At 42.4% G+C, this 17535-nt stretch overlaps 1 protein-coding gene across 2 annotated transcripts in view; it reads right to left on the bottom strand.

The window, feature by feature from the left end:
* The window catches only part of LOC110530010 (collagen alpha-3(IV) chain), a 70914-nt gene that overhangs the window by 22298 nt on the left and 31081 nt on the right, over positions 1 to 17535 (bottom strand). For both annotated transcript variants that reach the window (XM_036985556.1, XM_036985555.1), the window contains exons 13-32: positions 17457 to 17531; positions 16771 to 16815; positions 16152 to 16214; positions 15806 to 15850; positions 14822 to 14875; positions 13523 to 13564; positions 13226 to 13325; positions 13024 to 13059; positions 12756 to 12929; positions 12496 to 12588; positions 12213 to 12302; positions 11569 to 11639; positions 10352 to 10540; positions 8502 to 8676; positions 4865 to 4957; positions 4498 to 4605; positions 4264 to 4358; positions 3960 to 4110; positions 3588 to 3704; positions 609 to 773 (exon numbers count right to left, since the gene is read on the bottom strand). In XM_036985556.1, coding sequence (XP_036841451.1) covers positions 609 to 773; positions 3588 to 3704; positions 3960 to 4110; positions 4264 to 4358; positions 4498 to 4605; positions 4865 to 4957; positions 8502 to 8676; positions 10352 to 10540; positions 11569 to 11639; positions 12213 to 12302; positions 12496 to 12588; positions 12756 to 12929; positions 13024 to 13059; positions 13226 to 13325; positions 13523 to 13564; positions 14822 to 14875; positions 15806 to 15850; positions 16152 to 16214; positions 16771 to 16815; positions 17457 to 17531 — 1981 coding nt within the window. The remainder of the gene's footprint in view (positions 1 to 608; positions 774 to 3587; positions 3705 to 3959; positions 4111 to 4263; positions 4359 to 4497; positions 4606 to 4864; positions 4958 to 8501; positions 8677 to 10351; positions 10541 to 11568; positions 11640 to 12212; positions 12303 to 12495; positions 12589 to 12755; positions 12930 to 13023; positions 13060 to 13225; positions 13326 to 13522; positions 13565 to 14821; positions 14876 to 15805; positions 15851 to 16151; positions 16215 to 16770; positions 16816 to 17456; positions 17532 to 17535) is intronic.

The raw sequence follows: 17535 nt of genomic DNA, 5'->3' as shown, positions 1-17535 counted from the left end.
AAAAAAAAAAATATTTGTGAGCCAACAGATGCATATCTGTATTCCCAGTCATGTGAAATCCATAGACTAGGGCCTAAGGAATATATTTCAATTGACTGATTTCCTTATATGAACTGTAACTCTGTAAAATCTTTGAAATTATTTCATGTTGCGTTTATATTTTTGTTCAGTTTATAAAACATTTGATCTCAAAAGTTGGTAAACCCGTTTTTACATTTTCAAAGCAGCATTACTTTCCCATTACTTTCTCAAATTGCAGTGTATGATATACTATTTTGAAGCTCCAACTGTACTTTTATAAAATGTAAAGAACAGTTTTTGTCAAAAAATTACAACAAGCCTAGGATCCTGTAACCAGACACATTTGTCCCCTAGGTGCATTTCCTATTAGGGCTATGGGGATGCATCAGACACAAGCAACAAACAGGGACAGACATTACATAGACAAGAACATTCTTTGATTTGAGACCACTATAACTTTGCTCATCCATATAATAACACAGTATAATATAAATGCTCATACATGCTTATAACATATCTTAGCACATTATATCTGTTAGCTTTGAAGTGTTACCAATGTGTTGAATGTGTCTGTTCTGTTAATGTACCTGGTGTGCCTGTTAACCCATCTCTCCCTCTGCCTCCCTTCTGTCCATCTAGTCCCTGCACTCCGGGTCCGGAGACCCCAGGGGGCCCAGGGTCACCAGTCGGGCCTGAACGTCCAAAACCTGGAGCGCCAGGGGCCCCAAGCGCACCCGTCGGTCCATTTAAACCTGGGTGAGGGGAGGGACAGTGGTCGATTAGTGGATGAGAGCCAAACAATGTAATTTGACAACGTATTGTGATGTGGAATCTACATGGAATAGACAGTGGATTTTAAAAAGTAATCAACATAAACTTTTGTTTTGAGGGTGAAATTTCAACCACAGGATTGTCATCATGCTAACCAAATTTAAACATAGAAAAACCTTGAATAAAATATGTTGAATTTGTACTTTTAAAACAATGTCAGATCTTCAACGTTATATCCATTATCAAAAAAAAACCCAAAAAAACTATAGTCTGGGCACCCTTTGGTCTCCTATCCAGGTTCTTAATCCAATCCCTGCTAAATGATTTATATTTGTCAATGACTATTACCAACGTTCTATTGTGAGAATGATTGTTGCGAGATCGCTACTTAAAAACTAAACAGATTTACTGTTGCTATTGAAGTCATTCCAAAGGGTAGCTTTAACAGAGCAAATTAAATGTAACCATTCTTGATCACTCTTTTCATCAATGATGCTATTAAAATATATAGCATTTGATGCTATATAGCATTTGCAGTCATCAACAGCTATTGTTTCAATTCAACTACAAATAGACAATACAATAGGACTAGGATGTCAAGCTCTGGTTGATTTTAAATGTAGTGATGTTGAATTTGTCACGCCCTGATCTGTTTCACCTGTCTCGTTATTGTCTCCACCCCCTCCTGGTGTCGCTTGTTTCCCCCAGTGTATTCATCCCTGTGTTTCCTGTCTCTCTGGGCCAGTTCGTCTTGTATGTTTTCAAGTCTACCAGCGTTTTTCCCTTGCTCCTGCTTTCTATTTCTCTTTGCTAGTCCTCCTGGTTTTGACCCTTGCATGTTTTCTAGTCTCTGTGTCCGCCTGCCTGACCACTCTGCCTGCCCCCGACCCTGAACCTGCCCGCCGACCTGTACCTCTGCCTTCCTCTGGATTACCGACCTCTGCCTGCCCCCGACCCTGAACCTGCCCGCCGACCTGTACCTCTGCCTGCCCCCGACCCTGAACCTGCCCGCCGACCTGTACCTCTGCCTTCCTCTGGATTACCGACCTCTGCCTGCCTTGACCTGTCTTCTGCTTGTCCCTGTTGGAACATTAAATATTGTTACTTCGACAGTCTGCATCTGGGTCTTACTTTGATTCCTGATAGAATTACGTTTGGTTGTAAATACAACCAGATATCAACATTTGACGGAGATGTTTCTTCTGCTTGGATAGTTTCATCTGTGCCACTGATGTAGTCTGGCTTTAATTCCATTTTGTCTACAATGAATAAATTATGTTGGATACATGTCTCCCTCTCGACCAAAAATCTAAGTTAAAGTATAGGACTAAATACAATGAACCTTTTTAAAGTGCATTTAAAATGCGATTTGATCCTATTTTTTAACAGAGTTTTGGTTGAGATGGAAACGTGAATCCAACATATCAATTATTAATTTGTAGAGACACTGGAATTAATTAGTCAGTGGCACAGGTGGAACTATCCAAGCAGTAGATACATCTCCGTTAAATAATTATATTTAGTTGCGTTTGTCAACCAAACACAATTCAATATTACTTTTATAGTATAGTGACCAGCCTAAAGTTAAGGCTATCTTACAAACGCACTAATGTAACATTAAACCTTAAAATGTGACCATGGATGTGTTACTCATTTTAAGGTCACTAGCTATACATTTCTTCTGATGTAATCATATAAAGTGTGAATGTTCAAAATAGCATGCATAGGTCATCGCAGGTCTGTGGAGATTGTTTTGGAAATTCAACACCATGTCGTGGAAATTACGCCCAGGGACACTCGAAGTCAATCTTAAATGAATCCTCCTTTATTATCAGCGCGCTGGAGAGGTTCCAACCAACTCAATGCACCATAGTACACGTCAATCAGGAGCTCTGCTGGGGAAGTCCCAGCAGTTGTCTTATATACAGCTATACACAGACAGGTTATATTCACATGATTTAGCATAATTAATTCATCATTACTATTTTGTTTCATAACATGTGACAGACCAATACCTCCCGAGTCTTCTTCTCTCTAAGCTGAGACCTTGACACTGAGATATCTTTTGTTCTAAAAACAAAGGTCTGGGCGTACTGCCAGCTACTGATAGTGAGGATTTGTACAGTCAGTCACTTGCATGATCACAGAAAACAGTTAATAGAAAAGCACATGAATAGGACACAGAAATTAGTTATTAGAAAAGCACAGACATAAAAAAATTCCAGCACACGATCTTCACACTTGCTGTAATAATCTGATCACTTGCACCATGTACTTTTAATGTAACCTCAACTGTAATCGAAGTCATTTGGTTATGCTATTAGATTAAGCACAGCGACAACACAATCTGTCATATAAATAATGAAAGTATCTGACAATGTATTCCCATTTGAACTTTGCTGGGCTTTTAAAATGGTTGAAATCGCAGTGATAGACATTTGGGTGACAATTTTACCAAAAATCTGACATTGTTTCCCCATTGGAATTTGGTGGTGCTTTTAGATGTTTGAAAGCACAGTGATAACACAGTGGAAATGCAACTATCTTGTGGCTGTCTTTTTGAATGGGTGAATATAGATTGTAATCTGATTGATCAATGTCTCAACCAAATATTACCCAATTATCCATGTTGAAATCACATGGTGCACACAGTGGTGAAAGAGAAGGAAGAGAGAAGACAACGGGAAGAAGCCACATAAGAATAATCAAGAATGAAAGAAACTGAGTGAAATGCCTTGGAGAAAGATGTATTTTCTGACATGGTGTGGGGACATTAGCAGGCTCCACGGGCTCACCTGGAGGTCCGGGTCTGCCTGCTGGTCCTGGCGGACCAGGTGGTCCGGTTGTGGCTCCTGTACAGTCAGTATGTGCGTAACCAGGTGGTCCTTGGGAACCTACCCCACCTTTACTTCCTACAAACAGACAAGGCCATAACTGCTTTGGGAGTATATGCACCAGTATGTAAATGCATCTCTGTGTATGCTGTTGAGTGTGGATGAAATTGTTCAGAGAGCTTAAGTGAAGTGTGTGATAGAAGCCGCCAGAGTTTGCAAAATGTGGGTGTGTCCCACGTCTGTATCTGTGTGTGTGTGTCCCATGCCCATCCCGTGTCTGAGTATTGTCTGCCCTGTCCTATCTCTGTGTCCATCTGTGTGTACAGTAAGTACCTTTGGGGCCTGGTGACCCATTGAGGCCTATTGGTCCTGGATTCCCTGGTCGTCCCAGTAGCCCTGGGTCTCCTGGAGGTCCCCGGGCCCCAACACCACCTTGGAAACCTTTAGGGCCGACTGGAGCTGGGGCCCCAAACCCAACATCACCCTGAAAGTAGATGGAAGGATGCATAATGGTTAGTGGGATGGATGGAACAACTGAGGGAATTTTGAAGACTAGATGGAATGGTGGGTGGATGGATGGGTAATGACAGACATAGATCGACAGACAAACATGGCAGGTTTGGTGTTCAGTACTGACCTTTGACCCTGGAACCCCAGGGATTCCCAGTGTGCCGGGTCGTCCAGGGTAGCCGCTTCCAGAGGTACCTGGGGGTCCCGGGTGCCCTTTGTCACCTAGGAGACAGACAGCAACACAAGTCCTACTAACAAATGCACACACACATACATTCACCAGTAACTGGATGTAACATTTTGGAAAAAACTTGAATACAATGTAAAATGCATATTTAAAAGAGATGTAGGCATGACTCACCTTTCGTTCCAGTGGGTCCTCGTCCTCCCAGGGTGGAGAATCCACCACTGTCTCCTTTCTCCCCCTGGTAACCATGTACTCCATGTAAACCAACACTACCACGAGGACCTGTGTGGACAAACTCAACTCAATGTTTATTTCCTATCATGTTTTGACCACAAAGGTCTTTGTCAGGTGCTAATGGCAGTAAAGCTACTGAAAGCAAAACTTCAATTTGGGTCGGAGTGGCCTGGAACCAAAGATGATTTGCTCCGTTTAACCGTTGTAACAAAGCATATCGGTTTGGAAATGCCACCAAGCTCAGCGTAGTATAGACCTCCAGCCACCCCTCTCATGCTGTGGTTAGGGCCCCATTTTGGTTGCTCACCTGGGGGGCCCTGTAACCCAGGCAGACCCATCTGTCCTGGTGGGCCTGGGACTCCCTGGTAAGCCACTCTTTTGCTGGGCTCACCTTTCTGACCTGGTGGGGATAGAGGGGGGGGGGGCATTGGGTCAGACCATCAGCATAAATAGGGGCAATTATCAGGAAGACAGTCATCATAGACACGCACACAATTAAAGAGTATAATATACGAAAAGGAGGCTCAAATGTGGTACAAGTGTATGTGTGAGCCGTGGACTGTATATGAATGGTCAAAACCATAGATCACGTGACACCATTCATTCCTATGCAAAGACTCAATAGCGCATTTGAAGCCAAGTAAGTCAATTTTAGTGACTAAGATGGCGTCTCATGGGGGAGATTTTCAAGACATAACATGCGTTTGAGCTACTCCAGGAAGCGACGTTGCGGGCTAGCACTATGTTGCCCCCTCATTGAATATCTCAAGTTGGTCGACCTGGGTACTGCAAGCTGCTGCTATTAGCCACTAAATTATCCTACATTAAAAAAATATATAATTGAAGGACATACAGTTGAAATTGGAAGTTTACATACATCTTAGCCAAATATATTTAAACTCAGTTTTTCCACAATTTCTGACATTTAATCTTTGTAAAAGTCTTAGGCCTGTTAGGATCACCACTTTATTTTTAAGAATGTGAAATGTCAGAATAATAGTAGAGAGAATGATTTATTTCAGCTTGTATTTATTTCATCACATTCCCAGTAAGTTAGATGTTTACATACACTCAATTAGTATATGGTAGCATTGCCTTTAAACGATTTGTTTCAGGTAGACTTCCACAAGCTTCCCACATGAAGTTGGGTGAATTTTGGCCCATTCCTACTGACAGATCTGGTATAACTGAGTCAGGTTTGTAGGCCTCCTTGCTCGCACACGCTTTTTCAGTTCTGCCCACATATTTTCTATGGGATTGGGGTCAGGGCTTTGTGATGGCCACTCCAATACCTTGACTTTGTTGTCCTTAACTTCTTTAAGACTGGGGGCAGTATTGGGTAGCTTGGATAAAAAGGTGCCCAGAATAAACTGCCGGCTACTCAGCCATAAAAACTAGAATATGCATATAATTAGTAAATTTGGATAGAAAATACTCTGAAGTCTCTAAAACTGTTTGAATGATGTCTGTGAGTACAACATAACTAATTTGGCAGGCAAAAACCTGAGAAAAAATCCAACCAGGAAGTGGGAAATCTGAGGTTTGTAGTTTTTCAAGTCATTGCCTATCGAATATACAGTGTCTATGGGGTCATATTGCACTTCCTACGGCTTCCACTATATGTCAACAGTCTTTAGAACCTTGTTTGGGGCTTCTACTGTGAAGGAGGGGGGAATGGGAGCTGAATGAGTCAGAGGTCTGGTAGAGTGCCATGAGCTGACCACGCGCGTTCACGTGAGAGTTAGCTTGCGTTCCATTGCAGTTCTACAGACAAAGGAATTCTCCGGTTGGAACATTATTGAAGATTTATAATAAAAACTTCCTAAAGATTGATTCTATACTTCGTTTGACATGTTTCTACGAACTGTAATATAACTTTTTGTCTGAACTTTCGCTTGGACTTGCCTGCGCGTCGTGAGTTTGGATTGTGTACTAAACGCGCAAACAAAAAGGAGGTCTTTGGACATAAATGATGGACTTTATCGAACAAATCAAACATTTATCGTGGAACTGGGATTCCTGGGAGTGCATTCTGATGAAGATCATCAAAGGTAAGTGAATATTTATAATGCTATTTCTGACTTCTGTTGACTGCACAACATGGCGGATTTCTGTTTGGATGTTTTGTTGTCTGAGCACTGTACTATTTCATGGTGTGCTTTTTCGGTAAAGCTTTTTTGAAATCTGACACAGCGGTTGCATTAAGGAGAAGTTTATCTAAAGTTCCATGTATAACAATTGTATTTTCATCAGCATTTATGATGAGTATTTCTGTAAATCGATGTGGCTCTCAAAATGACCAGATGTTTTGGAACTACTGAACATAACATGCCGATATAAACTCAGATTTTTGGATATAAATATGAACTTTATCGAACAAAACATAGATGTATTGTGTAACATGAAGTCCTATGAGTGTCACCTGATGAAGTTCATCAAATCATTCGCCGTAAAGCCTTTTTGAAATCAGACACTGTGGCTGGATTAACGAGAAGTTTATCTTTAAAATTGTGTAAAATAGTTGTATGCTTGAGGAATTTTAATTATGAGATTTCTGTTGTCTTGAATTTGGTGCCCTGCACTTTCACTGGCTGTTGTTGAGGTGGGACGCTACCGCGTCCCAAATATCCCAGAGGTTAAGACATTTTGCCACAACTTTGAAAGTATGCTTGGGGTCATTGTCCATTTGGAAGACCCATTTGCGACCAAGCTTTAAAGCTTTAACTTTAACTGATGTCTTGAGATGTTGCTTCAATATATATACATAATTTCCCCTCCTCATGATGCCATCTATTTAGTGAAGTTCACCAGTCCCTCCTGCAGCAAAGCACCCCCACAACATGATGCTGCCACCCCGTGCTTCAAGGTTGGGATGGTGTTTTTCGGCTTGCAAGGCTCCCCCTTTTTCCTCCAGACATAACGATTGTCATGATGGCCACACAGTTCTATTTTTGTTTCATCAGACTAGAGGACATTTCTCCAAAAGTATGATCTTTGTCCCCATGTGCAGTTGCAAATCGTAATCTGGATTTTTTATGGCGGTTTTGGAGCGTGGCTTCTTCCTTGCTGAGCGGCCTTTCAGGTTATGTCGATATAGGACTTGTTTTACTGTGGATATAGTTTCCTCCAGCATCTTCACAAGGTCCTTTGCTGTTGATTTGGGATTGATTTGTACTTTTGCCCCAAAGTATGTTCATCTCTAGAAGACAGAACGCGTCTCTTTCCTGAGCGGTATGACGGCTGCGTGGTCCCATGGTGTTTATACTTGCGTACTATTGTTTGTTATTGATGAACGTGGTACCAACAGGCGTTTGGAAATTGCTCCCAAGGATGAACCAGACTTTTGGTCTTGGCTGATTTCTTTTGATTTTCTCATGATGAGTTTGAAGCTAGGCCTTGAAATACATCCACAGGTAAACCTCCAATTGACTCAAATGATGTCAATTTGAAGCTTCTAAAGCCATGATATAATTTTCTGGAATTTTCCAATCTATTTAAAGGCAGTTAACTTAGTGTATGTAAATTTCTGACCAACTGGAATAGTGCTACAGTGAATTATAAGTTAAATAATCTGTCTGTAAACAATTATTGGAAAAATTAATTGTGTCATGCACAAAGTAGATGTCCTGACTGACTTGCCAAAACTAGTTTGTTAATTAACAAGACATTTGTGGAGTGGTTGAAAAACAAGTTTTAATGACTCCACCCTAAGTGTATGTACACTTCTGACTGTTCTGGTGTAATAGAAGTAATTATTGTTTCCATGATTGTCTTCACATTTGTTGTTTATTTACACAAATATTGCCCAAGATGATTGCAATTCACATTGACTATAGGGGAGGATTCTGCTTTCGAAAAAACAACAGCTTGCAGTACCCCGGTCTGCTGGGGTACTTCATGGCTTCAATGAGAGGTGGTGTGTGCATGCAAGTGTTTTGCTTTACCTGGGTAGCCAGCTATGCCAGGTAGACCTGGTACCCCACTATTGCCTTTGGATCCTGGGTGGCCAAGAGGTCCTATGCCTACTGGACCTGGCAACCCATCTGGTCCTTGGTATCCCTGTGGTCCGGGAGGGCCTGGGACACCAACATCTCCCTTCAGACCCGTCGGCCCATAGTACTGGCAGAGGGGACAGACTATAACCTCAATCCGTCATCAAACATCAGTTCTTCACAAAACATTAGTTGGCATAACATTACTGCTTCACAGTAACAAATGTTGAACATTCAGAAAGTGTCATTTCCACGTAAAAGGACCCATTAGCACCAAAATGTAAAGTTAATTGGAAAATGTCAAATTGGGCTTCAAATGAAAAGCTAAGAGACTATATTTTTGGAAAATGAAGGCATAGATACATTTTTCAACCATATTCCCCCGAAAAAAAAATCGGGCATTAGCAAAGGCTTTGATTTCAAGTCAAACAGATGGAAAAGGGGTCTACCAGAGGCCTAACCCTAACCCTAACCCTATTGGAAATCCATCAAAACACAATGATGTTGAAGTAAAGACCCCTGCTAACTAATTTCAACATTTATATTTAGTTTGATAAATTATTTGATACTGATACTGCTAAGGAACGGCAGGTAGTCTAGTGGTTAGAGCGTTGGGCCAGAAACCGAAAGGTTTCTAGATCGAATCCCTGAGTTGACAAGAGTATGTCGATCTACCCCTGAACAAGGCAGTAAACCCACTGTTCCTAGGCTGTCATTGTAAATAATAATATTTTTTCTCAACTGACTTGTCTAGTTAAAAAATACATCAATCAAAAATATATAATATGGCTCTGGCAGAAAATAACAACACTTGTGAGCAAGCATTCAGCAACGTACACAGCTGGCAGTTCAGTTTCATAGTAATGGTGTCACCGGCCTGAATCTATTCTCTTTATTAAGCATATATAATTACACACACACACACATATATAATAATCTAGGCACCAAGAGCCCGGATCTCAATCCCATTGAGCACGTCTGGGACCTGTTGGATCGGAGGGTGAGGACTAGGGCCATTCCCCCCAGAAATGTCCGGGAACTTGCAGGTGACTTGGTGGAAGAGTGGGGTAACATCTCACAGCAAATCTGGTGCAGTCCATGAGGAGGAGATGCACTGCAGTACTTAATGCAGCTGGTGGCCACACTGTTACTTTTGATTTTGACCCCCCTTTGTTCAGGGACACATTATTCAATTTATGTTAGCCACATGTCTGTAGAATTTGTTCAGTTTATGTCTCAGTTGTTGAATCTTGCTAGGTTCATAAAAATATTCACACATGTTAAGTTTGCTGAAAATGAACACAGTTGATAGTGAGAGGACGTTTCTTTGTTTGCTGAGTTTATATAAGAACCAGGATTGTCGGTGAGGTTAAACTCTCTGCAACACACTTAAGAGTGTGCGGTCGACCAGCTTCATCGTTGCAATAATTAATCAATATTAAATAAAGATGATTGTTTGAAGAAATTAGAAAGTCTCTCTCACTTGATTAGAATATTCCACGACAGGAGAAGTCTTCAACTTCAAAACTTTTCTCCATAGCAAAGCTAGCTTCGCTTTCCTCTCCATTAGCCTTTTTTTCCACATGAAACCACGCCCCCAAGATAATTTACGTTTGGCTTCAGTCATGTCCGCTAGCATTTCTTAATGAGCATGCTAAACATCAAGACCAAATCAGTAAGCTCAGCCCCCCTTTAAAGGGACAGTACACCCAAATTACAAATTTACTTCAGTTTAAAGAACCTAAAAATGCATTCAAATCATTTGCATTTCAGAAAAAAAAGTAGCTATTGAAAATCCTCACCGGATCACCCTTAGGGCCTCGTTGGCCCTTGCGTCCAGGGAAGCCAGTGTTCCCGTGATTTCCGTCCTTCCCCGATCTGCCAGCTAGTCCTGGGGATCCTTTCTCTCCCTTTATCCCGTGGTGGTTGTGGGAACCTGGATTTCCCTTTATCCCTGGGGGCCCTGGAACACCTGAGGGGCCGTGGGGACCCTGTAAGACAGACAGGAGTTGTCATGGATACGGTAACCCAGAAGCCTTCAACAAATTATTGCAGCAATACCATAGATACAGTATCCTAGCAACACCATGGATACAGTATACCAGCAGCACCATGGATACAGTACCCAAGCAACACCAATGATATGGTATCCTACCAACAACATGGATACAAGATCTGAACCAGTGGTTTTCAACCGGTGTGCTGTGGCACACTGGTGTGCCTTGACGAGCTCAGGTGTGCTGCAAAACATTTCCTAATATTGATCATTTTTTTGAACACTTAGAAAAGTGACCTGTGGAATGCACATGGCATTTTGAATTGGGAGCACCAGTGCCGCTCAGACAATAAATTGAATGGCACATGGTTACACCTGTATCGTTGTTTCAAGTCCAATTCGCTCAGGCTGTTACATTTGTATCATTTGAGGGGCGCGCATCACGAGAAAAGTCATTTGTATAATTTTTTGCTTGTGAGAATCATTACCACAGGCAAGTCTAATTAGCCTTAGTTGTACCACAGCCCAGATTTGCTATAGAAAAAAACGGAGTATTTGGCTTTGAGCCCATGGTTGCACCTTTACAACGCATAGAACCACTGATCTCAAGCTCAAACCTTTCAAAACTAAAGACCTATTTTACTGGAGCTTCTTTCTTTCTGGCGAGGATTGCGGGACGCTCTTATAAGGGGTACACAAAAAATGAATAATCTTGAGTAAGGAACTATGCAAACTATATTTCAAATAAACCCTATTTCATCTATTAAAATGTTTGTCACAGAAAATAGATGATTTGCAGTATAGATCCGATGAGATGGCGGGCAATACATACATTTATGGGGAAGTGTAACAGTTCAAAAAAGTTTGGGAACCACTGATCTAAGCAACGCTACAAAGGAAGAGGTGTCACTATGGAAATAATATAACTGCAAAAACCCCAGGCAGTGTCACAGTAACATTGCAAAGTAAAATAAAATAGCATTCAGTATCTGTATAGTGGAGTAATTATGTAGGTAGTCTTACCGGTTGACCAGGTGGTCCTGATGGGCCTTTGAATCCTGGCTCTCCTTTGGGCCCTGGTCCTGCATTAAAGCCTGTGAGACGAGGGTGTATTCAAATGGACTCTGATTGTTACAGGTAGAAATATAATGAAGAGCTGACACTATCCCCCGTTCTATGTGACAGACAATCAGTTTTGTTCTACACAATAAAAATGTTTTGGGTATGTATTTTACCCCCTTTTTCTCCTCAATTTCAATCTCGTCTCATCCTGCGAAACATGACCCGCCAAACCGCGCTTCTTTACACCCGCCTGCTTAACCAGGAAGCCAACCGCACCAATGTGTTGGAGGAAACACTTTTGCCTGACGACCGAGGTCAGCCTGCATGCGCCCGGCCTGCCACAAGGAGTCACTAGAGCGCGATGAGCCAAGTAAAGTACCCCCGGTTAAACCCTCCCCCAACTCAGACGAAGCTGGGCCAATTGTGCGCCGCCCTATGGGACTCCCGATCACAGCCGGTTGTGGTACAGCCCGTGATCCAAGCCGGATATGTAGTGTCGCCTCTAGCACTGCGATGCAGTGCCTTAGACCGCTGCGCCACTCGGGACGCCCTTACACAATACATTTCTATGTGAACGTTTTTTTTTATGCTGCAGGTGTTGTTACCTGGGAATCCAGGCTGACCGGGGGGTCCTGGGGGTCCCGGCTCTCCAGACCCTTTTCCTGTACACAACCTACAGACCTCTCCTTTCTGACCTGTAGTGGAGAAAGAGTGACACAATGACACAAAGTGACACAAACACTTGATACCAAGTGACACACCACAATGCCAATGTCGGTGAAATTCCACCAATGAGACAGAAGGGTTTGTAGACAGCCCCATCAACAAGCAGTGATGACCCAGAATGTCCATCCAATCAGAAACCATGAAGAATCAGAGGGAGCTCACCTTTTAAACCATATTGGCCACTGTACCCTTGTTCGCCTGTTAAGCCCTTGGCTCCCTTTTCCCCTGGAGGTCCTATAAAGCCCTTAAGATTTCCTACAATAAGAAAAAAACAAGTACCTTATTTTTAATCATCTCAATGGGAGTAATTTATAGATTTGTTTCATTTCTCATGTGAAAAGTAAATGTGAGCTCGTGAGATCAGGTTGATTTAACAATATCAGAGCTGTGAACATTACATTATTTCTGGAGAGTAAGTCTACCTGAGTCTCCAGATGGTCCTGGGGGTCCAGGGTCTCCACTTTCCCCAGTTGTTCCTGGAAAGCCCTCTCTGCCTGGCTCGCCGTCGATGATGGGTCCTTGGTCTCCTTTATCCCCTTTAGGTCCACTGCGGCCCTTCGCTCCGCGATTGTAGGGATCATCTCCATAGTTAGGAGCTGTGAAGGAGAAGATAGAGCCCGTGTACACACTTGATTGCGATGATGGAGAATGAGTGAGAGAGTGAATGAATGAGTGAGGATCAGCACTTACCTGGAGATCCAGGAGGCCCCTGGAAACCGGTGCTACCTGGAAAACAGGTTGATATGTTTAGCTATACAGACACACTTATTAGTCAAGTTGGTGAATGCGGCGGGATTATACAGTGCTACTCAACGTCCGATTGGATAGGAGGGTGAATATCAATGAGGGTGAATATCAATGAGGGTGTGTATGCTAGATATGCGTAGAGTACCTGGGGGACCAGTAACTCCAGTGGGACCTGGAGGGCCAGCCAACCCTTGTTGTCCTTTGGCACCCCCGGAGCCAAACACGGCCTCGCCAATCATGGTCACCTATGGGGAGGCCAGAGAGACCAGGGCATGTGTTCATAAAGCGTCTCAGAGTAGGAGTTCATGTAATCTTAGTCATTCTAATCCTATCACTATGATCTAAAACGCTAAACTGATCCTAGATCAGCACTCTCTGAGATACTTCTCTACCTATATTGATACTGACATTATCAGGCAAAATCTCAGGCACATTGACTCACCTCCCCGGGGTCCCCATCTTGACCCTGACCACCTTTCTGTCCCTGTAGATACGTTACAAAAAAAATCTATCATTGCCAGACACGCACGCACTCGTACAATGCAGTCGGAAAGTATTCAGACCACTTCCCTTTTTCCACATTTTGTTACGTTACAGCCTTATTCTGATTAAATAAATATTTTCCTCATCAATCTAAATGCAATACCCCACAATGACGAAGCGAAAACAGTTTTTTTTTTAAATGTAGGCACATTTAAAAAACAGAATTACCTTATGTACATAAGTATTCAGACCATTTGATATGAGACTCGAAATTGAGCTCAGGTGCATCCTGTCTCCATTGATCATCCTTGAGATGTTTTTACAACTTGATTGGATTCCACCTTTGGTAAATTCAATTGTTTGGACATGATTTGGAAAGGCACACACCTGTTTATATAAGGTCAGACAGTTGACAGTGCATGTCAGATCAAAAACCAAGGCATTAGGTTTAAAGAGTTGTCTGTAGAGCACAGAGACAGGATTGTGCTCTACAGATCTGGGGAAGGGTACAAAACATTTCTGAAGCATTGAAGGTCCCCAAGAACATAGTGGTCTCCATCATTCTTCAATGGAAGAAGTTTTGAACCACCAAGACTCTTCCTAGAGCTGGCCGCCCGGCCAAACTGAGCAATCAGGGGAGAAGGACCTTGGTCAGGGATGTGATCAGGAACGCGATGGTCACTCTGACAGAGCTCCAGAGTTCCTCTGTGGAGATGGGAGAACCTTCCAGAAGGACAACAATCTCTGCAGCACTCCACCAAACAGGCCTTTATGGTAGAGTGGCAAGACGGAAGCCACACCTCAGTAAAAGGCACATGACAGCCCGCTTGGAGTTTTCCAAAAGGCACCTGATGAAACCAAGATTGAACTCTTTGGCCTGAATGCCAAGCGTCTGGAGGAAACCTGGCACCATCCCTATGGTGAAGCATGGTGGTGGCAGCATCATGCTGTGGGGATGCTTTTCAGCAGCAGGGACTGGGAGACTAGTCAGGATCGAGGGAAAGATGAACGGAGCAAAGTACAGAGAGATCCTTGATGAAAACCTGCTTCAGAGCACTCAGGACCTCAGACTGGGGCGAAGATTCACCTTCCAACAGGACAACGATAGATTGATGAGGGGATTTTTAAGAAAAATCTATTTTAGAATAGGGCTGTAAAGTAACAAAATGTGGAATACTTTCTGAATGCACTGTACAGACACACACGCACACACACACACACACACACACACATGAAAATAATTGTGGTAATGACTGACCCATGGTCCAGGGATTCCATCAGGACCTGCTGAACCGTGATTCCCATTTCTCCCCTGAAGGGCAAGACTGTATAATTATTCTAACCTTACAAATAGCACTGTTGTGAGATGTGGAAAGCCATAGTCAATCAATCAACATTATAGTCATTACTAAAAATATGAATCTTTAACCATCTGTAGATACTACGTGATTAGAAAGGTTCAGAATTGATTTAACACATCCCAGCACAGTTGAAAAATATATGGCACATGGAAATCATAAGCGGGAGGCTTATGGAGATAGGTGGGATGGGCTGAGAGGTGAAATTAAAATCTCATTATCTATATTATATTTATAAATAAATAAATCTATACCTGATATGTTTAAATACTATCTATCCAGATGTAATGTATGTCAAATAACTGATGGGTTAAATGCAGAAGACACATTTTGTTTGAATGCATTCAGTTATGCAACTGACTAGGTATCCCCTTTATAGTCTTTACTTTTCCTTTTTACTGTGTAAAAAAAGTGCCATATTTGTAAAATGTGTGTAGAATGTACATGTAACAGCAAAACGTGTAAGTTATCTCTGTCCTCTGAAGAGGATGGGCCAATACATTTAAAAAATCATACATGAAAATAATAAAATAGCATATAATCAACATAGTTATATGTACAGTCACACAACACACACACACACACACACACACACACACACACACACACACACACACTGTTTTATTATCCTTGTAGGGACTTAAAATTGATTTCCATTCAAAATCCTAACCTAAACCTTAACCCCTAACGCTAAAGCTTATCTCCTAATTCTAATCCTAACTCTAAACCCAACCCCTAAATTTAAAATAGCCTTTGTCCTCATGGGGACCTGGGAAATGTCGCCACAAGGGAAGTATTCCTTGTTTTACTTGTGAGGACGTCCGTTATCCACGAGGATATTACTACAACACCTGGGTTTCCTGGTCAGTTGATGAGACAGCTACCTTATATCCAGCGGGTCCTCGATCCCCATCCTTCCCTGGCCTTCCCTAAAAGGGAATTCATGACAGTCAGTCCTCCAAAAGGAGAAGGCACATCTCTCAGTCCTCTTATCACTTAGTACTGTTTCACAGCTAATCATCGAAACCAACACCACATTATTACATTGCATCACATGCTCATTCTATCACACTGCTCAGAGGCATGAAATCCTCCCATCACTCTCATCATCATAACCACATCAGTCAAAACATCATGCATCGCCTGTCATTCCGTAGGTCAGTCACCTATACAGTGTAATGGCATAATGCTCATATTACATTTATACCCTATGTGGAGTCAGTGTTATACCTCAGTACCAACATCCCCTTGGTCCCCTTTTGCTCCTTTAAAATGGATGTGGCCAGCATAACCCTGAGGGCAGACAGAGAGGCTGATTGAACAAACAAACAGACAAGTCAAGACAGGACAGTTCATCTAATTGACTGTTAAACTTCTGAATCTAAAGCTAGGATACCAGGAGACACTACATGATAGCACCGCTATGACATGAACATGATGGCGTTGTAACATGTCAATTTACGACCGCTCATGTCAGATGACCATTGTCACGACAGAGGTAGCGGTTTGCATTACACCTCTAGTGACATAACACCCATGGAAAGAAACCTCCCTATGTCAGGGGAGTCATATGGCAGACTAAAATGTCGTAGTGAAACGACACTGTCACACACACACACACACACACACACACACACACACACACACACACACACACACACACACACACACACACACACACACACACACACACACACACACACACACACACACACACACACACACACACACACACACACAGGCGACCCTGTCAAATAAAATGTAACTGGATGATTCTGCCCATAAAACAGACTTTGGATGATTAAAAGCTAGATATGCATGAGGAGTGAGAAACAAGGAGATGACTTACAAGTGAACCCTTACAGCCCTTCTCACCCAGTTCACCTATCTCTCCCTGCAGAGAGAAAAGACGAGGGTCAGCTGACCTCCATCACACCAATCAGTGAGGTTTTCTGATTTGTCATACAGATTTCTTAAAGGGTAGATATTAGTCCACACACATCACAGTATTTATTGATTAATCACAGTAATGATAATCTTAAATCACTAAAAAGATTATTATCAGGTCACAATTGCGGGCACTAAAAGGTCATGTTGTGGTATTGGTAATCTCTCGTGGACAGACTACGTAAACATAAATGGTACTGTAGATCTGTCCGGTGGTTGGACAAATCACGATTTTGCAGAAGTTAGCATCTTTTGAAATTCTGAAGGGGAGGGGACATAGATTTGCCCGTAACTTGCAAAGAGAGAGGGTGGAGCTCTTCCTTCCAGCTCTGATCCTCATGTTTATCTCTTCTCTTAACACGTATGGACCCAGAATTGAATGGAGCATCTGACCAATTACGGAACACTTTAGATCTGGGTTAACCCGAAATTACGGTAAAACATCAGCTGTGCTCTATTGAACTTGCCTGTTGCAATGAAACCAATAGAAAATCATTTTAAACTCCAGGCGGGCTAAAGCAAATTATCAAAGTAGTTTAAAGATTTCAAATAGTGTTTGAACCCAGGTCTGACATGGCTTGACTATACCTTCATATCGAAGGGAGCGTGGGCGTATAGCTTGATCCCTTTCGGTCCCGGGACTCCAGGGGGCCCTCGGTGTCCCTAG

Source organism: Oncorhynchus mykiss, chromosome 8 (assembly GCF_013265735.2).
Source record: "Oncorhynchus mykiss isolate Arlee chromosome 8, USDA_OmykA_1.1, whole genome shotgun sequence".
Taxonomy (NCBI): Eukaryota; Metazoa; Chordata; class Actinopteri; order Salmoniformes; family Salmonidae; genus Oncorhynchus; species Oncorhynchus mykiss.
This window is presented reverse-complemented; position numbering and strand designations above follow the sequence as displayed.